General features: G+C 60.6%; 1 protein-coding gene across 4 annotated transcripts in view; it reads right to left on the bottom strand.

Annotated features, from left to right (window-relative positions):
* Positions 1 to 510: 510 nt before the first annotated feature.
* The window catches only part of RGS3 (regulator of G protein signaling 3), an 80083-nt gene continuing 61129 nt past the window's right edge, over positions 511 to 19464 (bottom strand). For all 4 annotated transcript variants that reach the window (XM_085593712.1, XM_085593711.1, XM_085593713.1 and 1 more), the window contains 6 exons: positions 12088 to 12738; positions 7667 to 7740; positions 3513 to 3614; positions 2628 to 2689; positions 1850 to 2016; positions 511 to 1760 (listed from right to left, as the gene is read on the bottom strand). In XM_085593712.1, coding sequence (XP_085449838.1) covers positions 1575 to 1760; positions 1850 to 2016; positions 2628 to 2689; positions 3513 to 3614; positions 7667 to 7740; positions 12088 to 12738 — 1242 coding nt within the window. In that variant the 3' untranslated portion in view covers positions 511 to 1574. The remainder of the gene's footprint in view (positions 1761 to 1849; positions 2017 to 2627; positions 2690 to 3512; positions 3615 to 7666; positions 7741 to 12087; positions 12739 to 19464) is intronic.

Genomic DNA, 19464 nt, shown 5'->3' on the forward strand with positions numbered 1-19464 from the left:
CAGTCACATCCCCGAGCCACCCGAGGCTGACCACAGGCAGGTGGCACTTCAGGTACCAAACACACCCTGAAGAGCCTTTACAAATATTTGCATCCCACACCAGAGCACTGTCCTTGCTGGGGACGAGCAGCCCTGCCAAGCACAGATCTGGAATAGCTTTTTGTTGCTGCTTTTGGTGTGTCCCCAGAGGGGCCTGGAGCTGCAGGAGGTCACTGGTGTGTGTGTGGGCATTGCCCTGCTCAGGGGGTCGTGCCCTGCTGTGTTTAACAGCGACCGCTGGCCTTGGGAATGGTCCCACTTTGGGCAAAACTCTGCTCCTGCACCCAGACCTGGCCTCAGGAGCCTCTGGCAGCTGCTCCAACATAAAAAACAGCTCAGAAATCCACGGAATCAGATTTTCCCTTCTTTAGCCACACAGCAATAGGATTTGACACTCTTCAGCGAGGCGAAGGCCACGCAGCTCCACCAGTGCTGACAAACACGGCACGAACAAAAGCCAGCTACAAGAAATTATATTCTCCTTTTATTTACCTATGACCATGACAATGTAGGGTTTTTTCTAGCTGCAGAGATGCTTTGCACTGTAAACTGGGAGGCAGGCAGTGCACCCTGCCCTGCCAGGGCCAGCAGGAACCCCTGCTTCCCAAACACAGCATTGTTATCCAGCGTCAGGAGAGCGGCTGCTGCACAGAGTTGCTTTTCTCCATCACCAAACCCTCCGTCGTCAGGGCATCAGAATATTGATATTTACACCAGGCTCCCCCAGCGGCCCGCTGCCAGGGAATGGGTCTGGCACACAAAACCCGCTACCTTACAAAATCTACACACCTGGAAAAAGAAAAAGGCATCCACTCCGCCGGAGAACTCGGCCGCGACACACACGAATATTGCACTTGTAACTTGGGAATGGGGAGGACACGGGGGGTTCCTATCACACAGCAACGTGTCCAGCTACAGGAGGGCAATAAATAAACCAGGGGTGAGGGCAGGAGGGGGTGCTTTGCACACCTCCAGCACAGGGCAAGGACCCGGCTCTCGCTGCTCCCGGGGGGACCCACCACGAGCCAGGGAAGCGCCGGGCTCCTGCCAGGGCTGCTCCGGGGCAGCCGGGAGGCCCCACGGCACAGGGAAGCACAGCAGCATCCTGGGGCTGCTCCAGTTCACAAGGCTTTAATCCAGGACCACGTCTGTGTCGGTGCTGCTGTCCCCTTGCCAGAGCCCTTCACGAGATCCCCTCCTCCTCCTCCTCGCCGAGCTGGGCTCACTCTCCACCTTCCAGCAACGCTCGTGGCTGGGGCAGGTGCTTCACAGTAGTCTTGTGGGAGCTTCCCTCCTGGTTAAATCCACGCCAGGGCCACCCCAAAGGCGTCGTACCAGCGATGGGGGGACGGGTGCTGCAGCAGTGCCAGACTGCTCGGCCTCGGTGCCCAGCTCGGTGCCTTCAGCTGCCCCACGTCCCAACGGCCTGGGGCACGAGCAGAACAACCAGCTCCCACCAGCTCCTGGGAAGGCCTCCACTGCCCAATTCCATGTAAACACACAGCTCCCAGCCTGCCCCGAGACGGTCCTTGGGCCTACAGCGGGGAGCTGCCTTTCTTCTGGTTGATTATGTCCAAGTAGAGGTCGGAGCGGAGGAAGCGGGGGTACGAGTCCTTCTCCATGAGCCCGTAAATCCTCTTCTGCGCCAGGTCGAAGCAGCTGCGGGTGATGTTCTGCAGGTTCTCCTTGGTGTGCTCCCGTGTGTAGGAGTCCAGGTTGACCTGTGGGCAGAGGAACCAGGGCTGGTGAGCAGCTCCCCAGGCAGTCACCACGCCAGGAGCCGCACACCAGCGTGGGAGCCAGCCCTCACCTCCTTGCAGGACTGGATGGCAATGTACTCAGCAAAGATCTTCTTGGCCTTGGAGACCATCTTGGACTGTGATTTGATCTTCTTGAACTCCTCACAAGCCAGCCAGAACTCCAGGTTCTCCTCGCTGAACTCGGTGCGCAGGAAGGCCCTGAAGGCAGCGAGCCCGTCTGTGGGAGACAAGACACGGCTCTACTCCTGCTCACAGACAGGAACAGCCCCACAGCACCCTCAGCTCTGGCAGGCCTGCAGCCCAAACCACCTCCCTGCACTGCCCAAAAAACCCCCTGTGCAAACAGGCGGCGATGGCACTGCCAGGGCAGCACAGCCCATCCAGGAGCTGAACCCACATCCCCAGCCTGGCTGCAGCACCGAGAGGCAGAGGGAGGCTGGGCTGGCGTGGGGACAGCAGCCCCTGGGCTGAGTGTAGGATGGGGTGCCTGAGAAGGGCTGTCCTCCCTTCCTCAGCGTGTTCTAAAGCAGCTCCTGCTCCATGGTCCCTCTGCACAGCCCCAAACTGGGCACAGCCATGGATCACTGCCCCCTCCTCCCAAGCTGGGGGCTGCAGCCCCGACCTGAAGCTCTCCCTGGCCTCTGCCACAAGTTCCCTCCTGGGCCAGGCAGGAGCAGGAGGGGTGCAGACAAGAGAGAGGCTAATTTGGCTTTGTGCATCCCCAAACACCAGAAGGGATTAACAGAGGAAATCCCAGCTTTATCCAGGCACGTGTCTGGATATTCCCCTGGCAGCAAACACAAGTTGAAGGGATGGACACACACTTACATTTGTGCAGCAGCAGCTTCTCCAGGGAGTCCCCCCACTTGAGTGCTTCCTCGGGAGTGGGCCTGTGGAAAAAGGACGGCACGTTGGCAAAGCTCAGCAGCAAAAGCTGCTTTTGCTGCCTGCTAAACATTTCCATTGGATTAAAAGCCAGGCTGTGAGCTCAGCACGGCTGCTCCCAGCTCCCAAATCAGCCTCCTGCTAAATGTTTCCAGAGGATAAAGCCACGCTGTGTGCCTGAGGGGCTGGCCCTGGCTCCCACCTTGGTACTGGCACTGGTAGAGCAGTTGAGGGCAGAGCCTGACTCTGCACCAGGCAGCACCACAGCAGCTCTGCCAAAAGGAAACTGCTGCCTTTAGGCTGGCAGGAAGAAAATCCAACCCCAGAAGGTCTGTACAGGCAGCTGTGGCACTTGGGGTGTTTGAGGAAGAATTGAAGAAGCCCTGGGTGATGCAGAGCTGAAGAGAAGTGGGATTTCAGCTGCCCCATTCAAGCAGCAAGAGAAAGCTGCCAGGAGCAAGAGCAGGGAGGGCTTGTCTCCAGCTGCTGGAGCATCTCCAGAGCAAAGTGGTTTTTCAAACCATCCTCTGGCCAGTTAAAGTTCCATAGACAGGCACTGGGAAGAACGCTGCTGTCAGGTAAATTTCCAGCCCAAGCTGCTGCGGTGCCACTGTGCAGGCAGAACCTCTCACCCTCCAGCAGGAGATTTTCAGCCAAAAAAATATTTTAAACGTTCCTCCAGACACAAAAACTTTGTCCACAGCTTCCCCAAACGGGGTGGACACAGCCTCCCTGGAGGTGAGGAACTCCAGACCATGGTTTGTCCCCAAGTTCCCCCGGTCCCATCCCCACGGTCCCCATCCCCACGCCGCCGCTCGCAGCACCTACTTGAGCGATTTGAGCACTTTGTCCAGCTTGCCGGAGGGGTTGGCTCCGGGGGATTCGTTCCGCCGCCGAAAAATCCCCAGCCGGTTCTTCATGTCCTTGGCTCTAGAGAGAAGAGCGAGCGTGAGCGGGCGGGCGAGGGGACCCCCAGCCCCGCGGGGACCCTCCCGCAGCGCACCCCGCGCCCGCCACCTACTCCTTCATGGTGTGCCGGCGCTGCAGGCTGCCCGTGTGCGGCCTCTGCACCGCCAGCAGCATCTCCGCGTGGAACTCCAGCGGCTGCGGCTTGGACAGGTCGCGGAAAAAGGGCATGGCAGCGGGGACAGCCCGAGCGGAGCGGGCGGCCCCGAGCGGAGCGGGCGGCCCCGAGCGGAGCGAGCAGCCCGAGAACAGCGGAGAGCCCCGAGAACAGCGGAGAGCCCCGAGAACAGCCGAGAGCCCCGAGAACAGCCGAGAGCCCCGAGCAGAAAGGAGAGTCCGAACGGAGCGGGCGGCCCCGAGCACAGCGGACAGCCCCGAGAGGAGAGGACAGCCCGAGAACAGCGGACAGCCCCGAGAGGAGAGGACAGCCCCGAACGGAGAGGACAGCCCCGAACGGAGAGGACAGCCCCAGCACAGCGGACAGCCCCAGCACAGAGGACAGCCCCGAGAGGAGAGGATAGCCCCGAGAGGAGAGGACAGCCCCGAACGGAGAGGACAGCCCCAGCACAGAGGACAGCCCCAGCACAGCGGACAGCCCCAGCACAGAGGACAGCCCCAGCACAGCCGGGCCGCTCGGGCGCTCTGCCGCCCGCCCCCAGGCGCGCTCCCGCCGCAGCGGCCGGCGCGGCTCGGGAAGTGGGAGGGCTCAGCGCCGAGAGCTTTAATAACGCGGCGTGGGGCGGCCCGCAGCGTGCGAGTGAGTAAAGGCTGTGCCAGCCCCGCCGCTGTTTGGGACGGCTCTGCTGTTGCTGGGGAAACTTGAGGAAAGGTGGAAAAATCAGCGCCGAGGCGGATAGTGGGGCCTTTCAAGAGACGGCGGGGGGAAATAATCACGGCGAGGATTTACGAGGGCTATTTATAGAGCGCAGGCATCCCGGGAAAGCAGCGGGGCCGGCGGCGGGGCGGAGCGGGCCGAGGGGCAGAGCGGGGACTGCGCTGCCCCGTGTCCCCCCTGCGTGGGCGCCCACAGTGCACACTCCGCGGGTGTTCGCACGACCGCGGTGCCAGCCCGTGTGGGGCACGGCTTGGGGACATTTCCGTAACGGGGTGGCCGGCATTGGCAGCGCAGGGCGCTGCGGCAAAGACATCCCATTCTGTCACCCGCGTCCCCTCGCTCCAGCATCCCTGGGCAGACAGACTAACGGACACACGGCTATGGGGCTCGCGGTTGCTCCAGGGAGCTGCCAGTGACACAAAGTTGTACAGATTTTTGGGAAGCGCCGTGGGAAAAGGAGCCCCCCCCCCGGGCAGGGATGGGCGGGCGGTGCTGCCCCCGCGCGGCACCGCGCGGTCACTGCACCCGGACACCGCGGGGACCAAAAACCGTCCCAAAACCCCAAAAACAATTACAAGTTTTAGCGCTAGGGCCTTGCTTCTCACTCCCTTTGCTGGTAGTTTTCTCCTAGTGGTACTGATCAGTGATACTCATTAAAAAGCAAGGATAATGCTATCTTAATTACATGTGGCTGGAGCCCTTATAACTGGAAAGAATTACAGCTTCCATCTGTGTTTTTAATTTCTTCCATTTAAAATACCTCTCCTCGATCTCATCATGAAGGGCACATAGACAGTGTTTCACTGCCTGTGAATATAATGTATTCATCAAAACTTAAGAGCATCAGCCTTTTCTCAACACACATGGACTCTGCCCTCTAAATCTAAAGCTCCTTATCTGACACCATCTCATTAGGCAAGCGGCTTCAATTTTCACTTCTTGCTCTTTCTGATTCTGCAAATTCTGATTCTGCAAATTTAATGTTACACGATCTGCCACAGTAAGGATGCTCAGAGATGCCACCTCTACCTGGCCAAGCCATGCCCAGGGACACGAGGGGTACAGGAGGGATTCAGGACCCGGATGCACCACCCCACCCCAGGTGATGTTCTCCAGACCCACAGCTCTCTCCAATCCCAGGAGGGTAAAACGCAGCAACCACTGGGAAAAATAAAAGAAGTGCAACAACCCCAGGGCTCAGTCCAGGCTACAATCCAGAATGATTGTAGAGGGCAATTGCTCCCCCCAGTCCCTGGTGCCATCCATACCCTCATGGACATGGACAATTTCACTGCTTTCACACCCCCTGGGCTGTGATCCCAGCAGGACACACATCCCGCTGCTACCAGGCACCTGCTAATGTGGGAAAAGCAGATCCAAACACGGAGCCCCAAGATCCAAACACCATCTGCCTCCCATCGCTGTGCCACCAGCGCCGCCGGCAGCCGGGGAGCCGCCAGCACACGGGACGAGCCATCCCTCACAGCCTCGAGCAGCAATTTCAGCAATGTTCCAAATTTAGCAGGGCAGCAGTCGGCACCTGGCAGGGCTGGCAGAGCACTGAACACCCCTTTTGTGACACAGGAGGGTCGCCTCCACAGCACAGCCCTCGGCACCCGGCCAGCTGGAACACACCAGGCAGGTGATCCTGGCTCCTGGGTGGATTTTCCAGCTAGCCCACACCAGGCAAACACCTTCTAAGGAAGCTCCCCAACTTCCACATGCTGCTGCTCTTGCACACCCTTGCAAAGAAGGAGCAGCACCAACCCAGGCTGTGACAGCCATGGGCAGGCACAGCTCCCAGCTGCGGCCACACGGCACACTAAATGCCACAGCAAAAATAATTCCACAAAATAATTACTGATTTCACTCCGGAGTTGCCTCTATCAAGCGATCTGCCCCAGTACCCCAGCATGGCCACGAGGCCCAGCGACATCACCCCGCGCTGCTTCCAAACCATCCCCTGGGCAGCACATCCCCCTTCCTGGCAGGATGCTGGGTGTCCTACCTTTCCAGGTATTTTTCGGAGAAGTCCACCATGGCGTGGTACATCGAGGCCGGCAGCGTGTGCCGGGCGAGGAGCGAGTGGCGGCCCGCGCCCCCGGCCCATAAATAGTCCCGGAGCCGGGCGGGAGCGCGGCGCGCAGCCAATGGCGCTGCCGGGGCTCCCCGGAGCATCCCTCGGCTCCAGGTGAGCGCGGAGCCCGCTCCGCACCGCCCCGGCCCGGCGGGCCAGCCTCCCCCCGGCCCCGCTCCCCCGGCGCTGCCACGCGGCCGGGGGGACGTCCCTGCCGCGAGGGCTTCGTTTGCATTTCGAGGGCTGGGGGGGAAGTAATAAAGAGAGCTAAAAATAGGCGGCAGCGACGAGGCGGCGCGGGCCGACAGTGCCGCTCGCTGGCACAGCCGGCCAGGCCGGGCAGCGGCGGGCGCAGCCCCCTGCACCCTGAGCACCCCAAGCACGTGTGGCTCCTCCACCTGCCCGGCACACGCGGCATCTGCGGGGCACGGGCACGCAGCCACGGGCATCCCCCGCGGCCCTGGCACCGGCCGGGTCCGCGCTCCGGAGGAGCTCGCTCCCGAACATCCTCACTCGTGCGCCTGCCTCCTCTGCTGCAGCTGCGTTTGAGGACAGCAAAGGCCACGGCTGCCTTGTCCTTGCTTGCACGCGCTTTTTGGCACCCCAAAGCCTTACCGGGAGCAGCAGAGAGCTGCCGGTGTCCCCGGAGGTCCCCGCGGTCCCCGCTCCCACCGCGCTGCCGCGGATGTGCTGAGGCTGAGCCTGACCCGCGGTGCGAAACCTCCCCATTCCACCTCCCCAATCCTCCTCCCGGCATGGGGCCAGCGGGAAGGAGGCCCCCAGCTCAGATTTCACTGCTTCCATGTCCTCTCCCTGAACCCGGGCAAGCTGTTTTTCCCAAGAGCCGGTGTCTTCACCCTGTCTGGGCACGGTGGAAGGGGGTGCTCCCAGCTGGGCTGGGCAGTGCCCCCAGAACACCCCACCACCCTCCCTGGAAACAATTCCAGCTGAAGTGAGAACCCAGTTCATGGCTTTGCTGCTGGAAAAAGTCAGGGGGAAGATGGGGATCCTGAGGGCTCCTGGTACCAGCAGGGCTAGGCTGAGGTGTCTGGCCCCACAAACAGCCCTGGCACTCCCTGATGCCATCCCTGATGTGACACTTACAGGCTCCTGCTGCGCTTCTTGCGGGAGGTCTCGTCCCCTTCATCACAGCTGCACTCAGGGTCTGCTCCACTCAGCTGGGGGGAACAGAAAAACGGTGTCTGTCATCACACCAGGACGTGCCCACATCCACACAGCAGACAGCCCAGACCCACAGCACCCATAGGGCCCCTTCCTCATGATGGCAGCAACATGGGACAAGCTCCTGACACAGGAACCTCCCTGCCCTCACTCATCCTCTGCCACCTTCAGCCCATGGAGCTCCTGGAGCATCCAAGGAGACTCCAGGGAAGTGCCCAGGTACCCTCCAGGTTTGAGGTGCTGACAGTGGAACCTCTTACAGGGAGGACATTCACATCCCCACTCCTGATGCTCCTACTCCTGCCGCTGAGTGGGCACAGGGATCCTGCCACTGCCCAAAGAGCCCCCCAGAACTAGGCTGGGCACCCAAAATCAATCACGAGTTCCCAGCAGTCCCAAGAAAGCACAAGAAATCGGAGCAGTTCACCTATAATTGAATCATATCATTGCAGTTTACAAGTCTGCTCTCTGACCACTGCTCCAGGGCAACCTGGACAAACCAAGGGGATCTGGGATGTGCCATGGGCTCAGGGCAGCCCCTGCACAGCCTCTGAGGCACAAAGCCTGGCAGCAGGCAGGGAGACCTGCGGGATCACCGCAGCTCGGGGGCTTTAGCATTCCATCCATCCCTGCACCTGCAGATGCTCAGGGCCAGCCCCGCATCCCGGCCCGCAGCACCGCCGGCTCATCCCGGCTCCCGGGGCTGCCAGGCGCTTCCCGGGATCATCACCCCGCGCCGGGCCGTGGGAACCCTGCGCTCAGCCCCGGGCCCGGGGTTCCGGACACTTCCTTCCATTCTGCGCCCGGCTTTCCGGAGTTTATCGGCCCCGAACAATGCGGCCCTCGCCGAGCACCTTCCCCGGGCCGGCAGACGGGCTGGCCGGGGCTTCCTGCCATTGTGGAGAGGCTCCGTGCTCGGGGACAGCAGGCAGCGGCAGAGCTCTCCCGGGGATCCCAGCGCTCGCCACCGTGCCCCGAAACACAACCAGCCCCCAGCGCCACCGCGGGAAGGGGGAACGGGGAGGCACACCGGGCACGGCGGTGTTAAAAGAGGCTGTGGAATGAGCCCCTCTGAAACACTCCCAGATGGGAAAACAACCAAGAACGTTGATGGATGTGATGGCCCTGCAGCCGAGGCCGCCGGGTGCAGGTGTTGCCAGTGCTCGATAGCCTGATGGGGGAATTCCCTATGGGAATTGTGCTTCAGTGTCCTGCTCCAAAAATCTCCGAGGTTTCATTGAGCTATTCAAGGGCACAGACCAGTAAAAGTGCTTCCAAAGTGTAGGCAGGGGGTGGCAGCAGCCCAATCCCACAGTGATTCAGCCCCGTGTCTGGCTTCCCTGACTGCTGCACACCCTCCACAGGCAGCTGGAGAGGCAGGGCAAGGGGAATGGGACAATGGGAGCACGGTGGGAATGGGGCAGTGGGGACAGGGCAATGGCTGCAGGGCACTGGGAATGGGGTGGTGGGAATGGGCTGGTGGGAGCAGAGCAGTGGGAGCAGGGCAATGGGAATGGGGCAGTGGGAATAGGACAGTGGGAGCAGGGCAGTGGGAACAGGGAGCAGGGCAATGGGATCAGAGCAGTGGGAACAGGGCAATGGGAGCAGAGCAGTGGGAATGGGGTGGTGGGAATGGGGCAGTGGGAACAGGGCAATGGGAATGGGGCAGTGGGAACAGGGAGCAGGGCAATGGGAACAGGGCAGTGGGAACAGGGCAATGGGAGCAGAGCAGTGGGAATGGGGTGGTGGGAGCAGGGTGATGGGAGCAGGGAGCAGGGCAGTAGGAACAGGCAGGGGTGCCCAGGAGAACTCGTGGGCAGGGATTTAGGCTCCAGGCAGCCAGAGCTGCTGCAGGCTTGGAACTGGGAGCTGCTGGAGGTGCAGCCACCACACTGCACTCTCCACCGGCAGAGGCTGCCCAATGCCTGCCCCAAAAATCCCAGTCTAATGTGCACCAGAGCAGTTCAATGCAGGAGGAGCTCCGTTCACCTCTGCGGGAAAACATCCCCCCCGATGAGAGCAGGAAGCGCAGCTGGCGGCTCCCGGGGCAGGGGGAGCAGGATCCGGGGTGCCCGGCAGGGACACACAGCCCACCCGGCTGCAGGGCTGCAGGCTCAGGGCTGCAGGCTCAGGGCTGCAGGGCTGCAGGCTCGGGGCTGCAGGCTCAGGGCTGCAGGGCTGCAGGGCTGCAGGGCTGCAGGCTCACGGCTGAGGGCTCAGGGCTGCAGGGCTGCAGGGCTGCAGGGCTGCAGGCTCGGGGCTGCAGGGCTGCAGGCTCGGGGCTGCAGGGCTGCGGGGCTGCAGGCTCAGGGCTGCAGGGCTGCAGGCTCAGGGCTGCAGGGCTGCAGGCTCGGGGCTGCAGGGCTGCGGGGCTGCAGGCTCAGGGCTGCAGGGCTGCAGGCTCAGGGCTGAGGGCTCAGGGCTGCAGGCTCGGGGCTGCAAGCCTGCAGGGCTGCAGGCTCAGGGCTGCAGGGCTGCAGGGCTGCAGGGCTGCAGGGCTGCAGGCTCGGGGCTGAGGGCTCAGGGCTGCAGGCTCAGGGCTGCAGGGCTGAAGGCTCAGGGCTGCAGGGCTGCAGGGCTGCAGGGCTGCAGGGCTGCGGGGCTGCAGGCTCAGGGCTGCACACACAGCGGCACTGTGAGCTCTCCTTCAGGGCACGGCTCACGGGACACTCTCAGCCGGCGCTGAGGCTGTCACCGCCTCCCTCGCACGTGTCCCTGACACAAGGGTGGCTTTTCTTTATCAGGGAAAGAGCACTGAACCCTCCATCTCCTGCGTGCAATTGTTGGCCTCAGTCTCCAAGTTTGGACTCCCCTGCAGACTGCAGCCCCATCCCAGCAGTGTGTAACCCTGGGAAGGGTTCTCACCAGCTGGTCAGCGACTCTGAGCCCAAAAATTCCTCCAGGAAACAGCATCAGGGTGGCTTTTCAAGCAGTGTGGCAGGAGAAGGGTTAACCCAGCATAGGTTTAACCCCAGCGTGGGTTTAATCCCAGGGTCTGCAGCATCCCCTCCTGCCAAGGAGCTCATTGCTCTGGAGCAGAATGTGGCCCTGTAAGGTGGTGCCAAGCAGCAGGACATGGTCCTGAGCTGTGAAACGAGGTTCTGAGCTGGGAACACGACCCTGAGCACTGCACTGCAGCCCTGTGCTGAGCACCAGAGCCCCGAGAAGCTGAGGATGGGGCAGAGCAGGGTATGGGGCCAGGGGCCACTCTCAGCACCCTGACAGTGCCACCTGGGGACAATGGGAACAGCAGCACTTCCATGAATGATCTCTGCACTGGCAGCTCCTTCCTGCACCATGCAGCCAGGGCCAGCTCTGCTCTGGGGGCTCAGGGAGCACCCCAGAGCCCCAGGATTGCACAGGCCAGTCCTGGGCAGAGCTGCCTCAGCACAGCCTCTGCTGCTCCTCTGGCATGGTGGGGTCACACATCACTGCTGAGCACAGCTTTTCCATGAGATGGACCCCCACAGTGGTCAAAGTCCTGCAGAAGGCCAGTGGGGCAGAGGGTCACACTGCTCCTGGCACCCCCTGCACACTGGGGACTGTCACCAGGGATTCTCCCCACTGCTGGGAGCAGCCCTGTGCAAACCCAGATCCCCAGGTGCACCTCTGCCCCCAGCAGTCCCAGCAGACAGCACTGCCCAGGCCATGGGCCCTGCAGGGCGTGGGTGCAGCAGTGGCAGTGCCACCCATGGCCCAGCACACTGCTCTGGGTGCCATGCCCGGGGTGCTGACACCTCCAGAGCCGGCTGCCAGGGGCAGGTGTGGGAATCCAGGGCTTCCCTCTGGCTGCCCTGGCAGGTCTGGGACCCTGGCAGGGGTCAGGAACCCCCCTGGACAGAGCCCCCAGAGACACTGTCTGTGATCTCTGGCCATGGAAAAGAGTTTTCAATCTCACAGGATGAATTACAAGCTCTGAGTGTTTCTGTTGGTTCAGGCTGGGGACACACTGTCCAACGTAGGTGACAGATATTGGCACGTTATTGTAAATCCAGCCCAGGGAGTTTCTGGTATTTAATGTTTGTCACATCCCACTGAGGGCAGAGCCCCACACGCTGCCCTGCAGGACAGAGCTGGGCAGGGCAGCAGAACATGTGAGAGATAAACAGAATAAACAACCTGGAAACCAGCACAGACCAATTATGGCTTCTGCTTTGGCAGCGGGGCTGACAGACAGAGACTTTCCACAATCTCAGAATCATCAATACCATGGATTCCAACAGGCAGGGACCCTCTGAGCGCTCAGAAGGGAGCTTTGCCATGGTCGTGGACACAGGGGCCGCGTGGCAGGACACCTGCAGCCCAGGACTGTCCCCTCCCCGCGGCCAGCGTGGCTCACGTACCTTCCTGTGGCCCGAGAAGAGCAGCGTCAGCTGGTGGATGGAGCCGCCGTTTTTGACGAGCTCTTTCTTGAGGGTCCTGGGGGAGGGCAGTGCCCAGCGTGCGGCGGTGCCCTGGCCGTCGGAGCAGTTGAGGGTGGTGTCGGAGGTGAAGCAGTGGCCCTTGGCCTCCTGCAGCAGGCTGCCCTCGCTGTGCGTGCGGCGCCGCAGCGAGCCCTGCACGCTCAGCGTGTAGCCGGGCTGCCCGCCCGACGTCTCGATCATGCTGCTGCGCTTCAGCTCCTTCCTGTCCAGGTACTGCTCGTCGCTGTCCTCCTCCTCCTCCTCGTCCTCCTCATCCTCATCTTCCTCCTCATCCTCCTCCTCGTCCTCGCCGTCCGTGGCGCTGCCCGCCGTGCCCGCCGTGCTCTGGCTGAAGGTGCTGTCCAGCCGCAGCTCGGGGATGACAAAGGCTGGCACGGAGCTGGGCTGCTCCTCTCCCTTTGTGGTGGCCACCGGCTGCTTTTCCACCAGGAGAGGAGCCTGGGTGGCTCCCAGAGTGTCCCAGGGCTTGGCCAGAGCCGCTGCCTTGGCAGCCAGAGGGGCATCACCCACTGCTGCCTTCCCGTCCTCCGAGTGCATCTGCCCCGGCTTCTCGGCGTCTGTCTCCAGCATCTGCCAGAGGAGAAGATATGAGAAGCATGAAAGCAGAAGCACCCCAAATCTCTCTAGCCACCTTCCTGGGAAGCCTTTCACCTCCTCACACCCCACCTACACGGCTGGCACTGATTTGTACAATGCTAACAGTGCTCTGGTGGGGTAGGATGGCATCATCCCCACATCCCCAGGTGGTACCAAGTTAACCATTGCTGTCAGCACCCAGTCCTGCTCCTGAGCCCTGGAACCATTGCTGTCAGCACCCAGTCCTGCTCCTGAGCCCTGGAACACCAGGTTCCCCAGCTGGCAGGAGTGGGATGGTGGCACTCAGCTGCCCCCTCCAGCAGCCAGCAGCACCAGTGGGGTTTGGGGAATCTGCCCAGAGGCAGAGCTGTGACAGCATCCTCACCCCGATGGCTCTGCGAGCTGCTGCCCTGCAGGGATTTCCCCCAAGGGCTGCAGACACCCAGCAGCTCATCCAGCAGCTCTGGCACCTCCTGCACCACGTCAACAAATGCCAAAGGGAAGCGCCGGGCTCTGCCCATCCCTGGATGGCCCCAGCTCAGCCCGTGGCTCTGGGCAAGCCCTACAAAACCACAGCCTCTCCTGCCAGCCCCTGTCAGGGCTTTAAGCCTTTGGGGCTGGTTTTTCCAGGTTTCTTTGCGGCTGGGGAAGGCCTGAGCAAGCTCTGTCCTTTCAAAGGGAAAAGCCCAAGGGAAAGAACCTCCAAGGTTGTTTGTGTGAGCAGGGGGAGCCTGCAATGAGTCCTCCCTTGCCAGAGCAGAGCCAGTGTGATTTTTCTGTCTAAGCCAAAGGGGCAAAACCAGCCCAGTGGAGGAAAAAAAGACCAAAGGAGAGAAAATCCTCTCTTTAGGAAGCAATTCCTTCCTACACATCCCGGGGCAGGGACTATTACACAGGACCACCCCCAGCTAACAAGTCACCCAGAAAAGAAGTCACTGTATCCCCAGCTGAAATCCAAGCATTTTCACAAACCCAGTGACAACCAGAGAGCTGGAGTTAACAAAGACATCACCTCTGTATAAATTGATTCAGCTTCAAAAAGAGTAGCAGCCCCGGGAGTCAACCCATCCAGCCTCACATCCCATTGGGAAGAGGCACCCACAGAGTGGACAGAGGTTATCCATGGGGATCCATGGAGATCCCAGCCTGTGACAGCACCTCTGGGAGAGCCACCCTGCTGCTGGACACCCCTCATTCCCAGAGCACAGAGGTGATAACCACCCCCTGGACATCTCCAGGCAGCTGTGTGCAGATGTTGGGCTGCAGAAGCTGCTGTCACCTCCAGGAAACACCTCGGGGGGTGTGAGCCCCCTGTGCACACAGGGGACAGCACAGACACCCCCAGCAGCACCTGCCTGAGCTGGGCAGGTGTCCAGGAAGATGCTGCCACTCAGTGCCACAGCCAGCTGGGCAGGAGCCCACATGTGTCCAGCTGTGCCTTGTGCTGGTTTTTATCACACCAAAGGGTCCTGGAGTCACCTGTAGCACAGAGAGCACCAGCCCTGTCCCACTCAGCCTGGCTCACCCGAGCAGCAATTCAGCATCACCTGAACTCCCCCAGTGAGTCTGAAGACAAAAATTCAGAGACCACGTTGTGCTTGGTCCCTTCATGACATTGCTGTGTCCATGAAACAGCTGGATTTGGTGTCAGGCACAAAGCAAATGCTCCTTTCACCCCACCCCTGGGGTGAAATTACACAGCAATTCCTTGTGAGAAGGGAATGTTCCCAGCCCTGCCCCACCAGGCTGCCATGTGCACCAGCATGTGCCTCAGTGGTGCTGCTGATGCTTTATTTGTCTTGCAATCACTGTCATCATTATCTCATGAAATAATTAGAGGAAAAACCCACACAGCCCTCGAGTCACTCCCCACAAAGCCCTCCCCCAACACTGCCTATCTGCCCAGTCCTTCTGCTCACAGTGCTGGGTGCCTGCATCTGATAAGGTCCTAGAAGGAAATGAACAGGCTCCTTTAAAATGAGAGACATTTGGGGATTAAATTAAATCCTTGCACTAATTCAATCAGAGCCTCTGCTGCTCTTCTCTGGCATGGAGGGGATGAGCAGCAGCCTCACCGTGAGCGAGGGTCGGGCTGAGAGCATCACCAGGGCTGTGAAATCCTGTCTGCACAGGGCTGAGCTCTGCCCAGCATCACCTGGGCTGGGGAGAGGCAGCAATTCCACCACTGCCAACCCACAGACCTGCTCCTGCCTGCAGGCACCAGGGACTCCATCAGCACAAAGCCAAGGCCACCTTGCTGCCCAAATCTGACTTGGGACCTCGAGGATGGGGATGTGACCAGGTTTCATAGACTCACAAGATGGTTTGGGTTGGGAGGGACCTAAAACCCATCTTATCCCACCCCCTTCCATGGGGTCCACTGTTCCAGGCTGCTCCCAGCCCTGTCCAACCTGGCCTTGGACACTTCCAGGGGTCCAGAGACAGGCACAGCTGCTCTGGGCACCTGTGCCAGGGCCTGCCCACCCTCACAGCCAGGAATTCCTTCCAAGTATCCCCTCCATCCCTGCCCTCTGGCAGTGGGAAGCTGTTCCCTCTTGTCCTGTCACTCCAGGCCCTTGTCCAAATTCCCTCTCCAGCTCCCCTAGAGACCCTTTAGACCCTGAAAGGGGCTCTGAGGCCTCCCTGGAGCCAGTGAGCAGCTTTTCCAGTACCTGAGGGGAGCTGACACCTTCTCACCACTTCCTGTGGCCAAGGGGCTGCTGGAGGAGGCAGCAGTGGAGGTAGGGCTGGTGCTGTCTGAAGGAGGTGCTGTCCTTCCACCTCACAGACCCACCCAAAACATTCCATGCCCTCACTGCAGCAGCAACAGCTCAGGAGCCAGCAGCCAACATCTGGATTTCTCCATTCTCAAGGCCTTGGTCTCACTGCTCTCAGCACGTGGGTGTCCCTGACCTCCACGTGCAGATTTCCCTTTTTTCACCACCTGCATCTTCCCCTGCACTCAACAAAGTGGTTTTGCCATTCCCAGCATCTGGGTTTCCCTGTCTCCATCGGGGCAGGTCGAGGGGCTGAGGGGATTTATTCCATCCTCCCTGGAGGATCTCACACTTCATTCTTCCAGTTTCTGTCTCAGACTGAGAGGCCAAGGCAGCATTTCCTGAGAAAGGGAAGAGAAAGCAGAAGCAAGAGCTGCCTCTGAAGCCCAGGATGGCTCTCTGACCTCATTTTAGGGAAGGAGGATGATAGGTTTGAGACCAGAGACCCAGCAAGAGAGTTCCTAAGAATGACCCCCTCATTAAACAAATATCAACACACTCCAAAAAAAATCCCTGCCTACTCCAACATCCTCAAACCTTGCACCTGTTACCCACACCTTGGGTTCTTTTTGCCATCAAGGATCACTCACTATCTCAAACATTACATTTTTTCAAGTTTTTAAAGTTTTATTGAAACCAAGACAGGGCAGAAGAACTGCAAACCCTCTGCTTCTTTGTCTGTACCTCAAGCAGGTTTTGCTGAGCTGCTGCTCACATCCGGGACTGTTCCAGCTCACCAGCAGAGAAAATTTCAACGAGTGCCAGCACAACCTCGACTTCTCCAGCACTTCTTTAAATAATGTGGCCTTGCTGGTGGCCCACAGCTGAGACTTCCAGCTGGGAAAAGCCCAGCCATGGAGACAGCACAGCTGAGAGCTGAATCCTGCCCTGCCCTTGCCCTGGAGCTGCCAGCACTCCTGCTGCCAGAAGTGCTGTCACGTGTGGCATTCCCTGGAATCCCCAGCAAGGGGAGGTCAGGAATTTTGGGGGTTTTTTTGAAGCTCTCACCTTCTCATTTCAAAGCCTCTGCTCCTCTCAGTCATGGAACCACTGTGGCTCAAGGAATGTCTGGCCATGGGGATATTTAATTGAGCCTTTCCTGGCTCCTGATGGGGATGCTCAGGGTTTTTCTTTCTTTTGTTGTGATGCTGAGGAAGAGGAGGCAAAACACAGTTCAGAGAGCTGCCCTGTACCCAGGTACTTCCTCAGAAAAAAACAGGGATTGGGAAAAGCAGAGAAGTCCCTGCAGGCTGCTGGACACAGATGTGAGCAGGAGAGCAAGGGATGTGCTGCTCCAGCTGTGCTCTCACCCAGGAGGAGTGAATAGACTGCAGGAAGAGCTGATCTTGTGGCTGTCCCTGACCACGGCATATCCATCCTCCCTGTGCCTCATAGCTCCTGCTGCCCTTCAAAAACCTTTGCTCTGAGATGCCTCAGCTGTCCCCAAAATCATTTAACTCCATGGGAATGACACCAAGGTTATTTTGGGAGAGACGCAGACAGCAGGGGGTTCCCTGTGCTGGAGGCAATATCCCACCCCACATCAACTGGATTGCAGATTATACAAAAAAGAGCACCTACATCATCCAGGGAAACTCAACCTTTCCAAAACAGTTCTTTCCTAAAGCAGAAGGGAAATATTTTATAATTTGGGTTCTTTGCATGGGACAAACTGTGCCCAGATCCAGCAGATCGGAAACTTTTAACTGTGAAAGGCTGTTGAGCACCTCAGGATTTCAAAGTGACAACTAAGAACCAAGGAAGCTCACAGCTACAGGGAACAGCGTCTAAAGCACAGCACGGGACTGAGGGGAAGAAAGCAAAGCCAGAAATGCAAAGCAGAACTACCAAAACTTGAGAAAATCTTCATGGGAGTCATTGTGAAAGTGCTCATGAGGAGCATTCCCCGAGCTCTGCTCCTCACCCTCTGCGAGGCCGGCCAGAGCCCGGGGCCCGCTGCACAGCCAGGTTTCCTACCCTCACCCTGCTTCATTACTGCACAATGAATAATTGATCCCGAGCAATTAGTGTAACAGCAAAAGCGGCGCGGATGTATGAACCCGAGCAGCAGGGCCAGCAGTGCCTGGGGCAGGGCAGCGAGGGTGGAGGCGCAGATGGGAGATGGGGGGATGATGTTTGTACCTCCCTAAAAACCCGGCCATGGGCAGGAGAAGCCCTCCTCGGGGAGGAAGCACGGGAGGATGCCGTGATCCCTGCACGGATCCCGCTCCCCATCCCTGCACGGATCCTGCTCCCCATCCCTGCACGGATCCCGCTCCCCATCCCTGAGCGGATCCCGCTCCCCATCCCCATCCTGCACGGATCCCGCTCCCCATCCCTGCGCGGATCCCGCTCCCCATCCCCATCCCTGCACGGATCCCGCTCCCCATCCCTGCACGGATCCCGCTCCCCATCCCCATCCCTGCACGGATCCCGCTCCCCATCCTGCACGGATCCCGCTCCCCATCCTGCACGGATCCCGCTCCCCATCCTGCAGGGATCCCGCTCCCCATCCTGCACGGATCCCGCTCCCCATCCCTGCACGGATCCCGCTCCCCATCCCCATCGCTGCACGGATCCCGCTCCCCATCCTGCACGGATCCCGCTCCCCATCCCCATCCTGCACGGATCCCGCTCCCCATCCTGCACGGATCCCGCTCCCCATCCTGCACGGATCCTGCTCCCCATCCCTGCGCGGATCCCGCTCCCCATCCCTGCGTTCCCGGCGGCTCCCGAAGCTCCGCGGGAAGCGGAGCCCACGTTCACCCGAGGGCAGCAGCCCCGCGCCGGGGAGAGGAGCTCGGTGCCGGCTCAGCTCCACCCCGCGTCTCGGTGTCACCACCCGCTCAAGCTGGCAGCCACCAAGCCGGGACCGAGCCTCTCCACGCCGTCTCCAGGGGCTCGACGCCGCCGCAGCTCCGGGCTGCCAGCCCCGACCCGCAGCTGCCCGGCAGTCCCAGCTCCGGATCCCAACCCAGCCCGCTGCCCTCCCTCCCCAGCGAGATTCCGAGCGTGCCACGGCTGCAATTCCTGCTGGACCTGCTGCTTGGTCCCCAGTGCCAGCCCAGGGACGGTATCCAAAAGGCTGCGAAAGTCCTGGAGCAGAAAATCCACATTGTGGGCACATTGCGATGCTGATCCCACAGCAAGAGCCAGTTGGTGCCGATGGCACAGCCGTGCACGGCCCAAATTTGAGAGGGAACCTCAACACATCCCCACGCTACAAATGCCCGCTGGCTCTCCCTGGATGCACCTTACCAACCCTCAAGCCCAGCCTGGTGGCAAATGGGCTGTGCAGGAGCCACAGGTTCCCCAGGAGAGAGCAGGGCAGGGCAGGGAGCGGAGCCTCGGATCCCCAAGGACATCAGCGCTCCTGACGCCCTCAGCCTGAGCTTCCTCAGCCTGATCCTGCCCAGCCCAGGGTCCGGCCCTCAGGCTGCAGCCTTGGCTTGTAAAACCTACCAAATGCGGGCTCTCAGCTGCATCCCCCGGGCCGAGCGAGCGGCAGCCCCGGCCCCGCCATGTGCCCGCGGCGGCGCTCGGCTGCTCTGGCGCAGCGCTCCGCTCTGCCCTGCCGCTATTAATGTCCGTGGCGGCGGCGGCTGAAACCGCCCCAGCCTCCCAGGCGCGGCTCACTCGTGCCCCTCGTGCTATTTATGGCTCTGCCGGCTCTCCCTGGAGGTGCTGGTACCTGCTGGCAGCAGCGGACGGCCGCTGTGCCCTGAGGAAGGGCCACGCATCATCACCACCCTGCGAGCCGCCACGCTCCCCTTCTCCTGCCCTGTCCTGCCCCCAGCGACGCCGAGCGCAGAGATCCCGGGGCTCCCTGCTTAAGGAAACTCTGCTGCAAGTTCGCTGTTCGCGGGGTTTTTTCCCCCAGACTGTTTTCGGTGGCGAAGTGACGGCTCTGAAGTGGGGGATGCTCCGCAATGGGGTGCTCTGC

This window comes from Lonchura striata, chromosome 17 (genome assembly GCF_050655825.1).
Source record: "Lonchura striata isolate lonStrDom1 chromosome 17, ASM5065582v1, whole genome shotgun sequence".
In the NCBI taxonomy this organism is placed as follows: domain Eukaryota; kingdom Metazoa; phylum Chordata; class Aves; order Passeriformes; family Estrildidae; genus Lonchura; species Lonchura striata.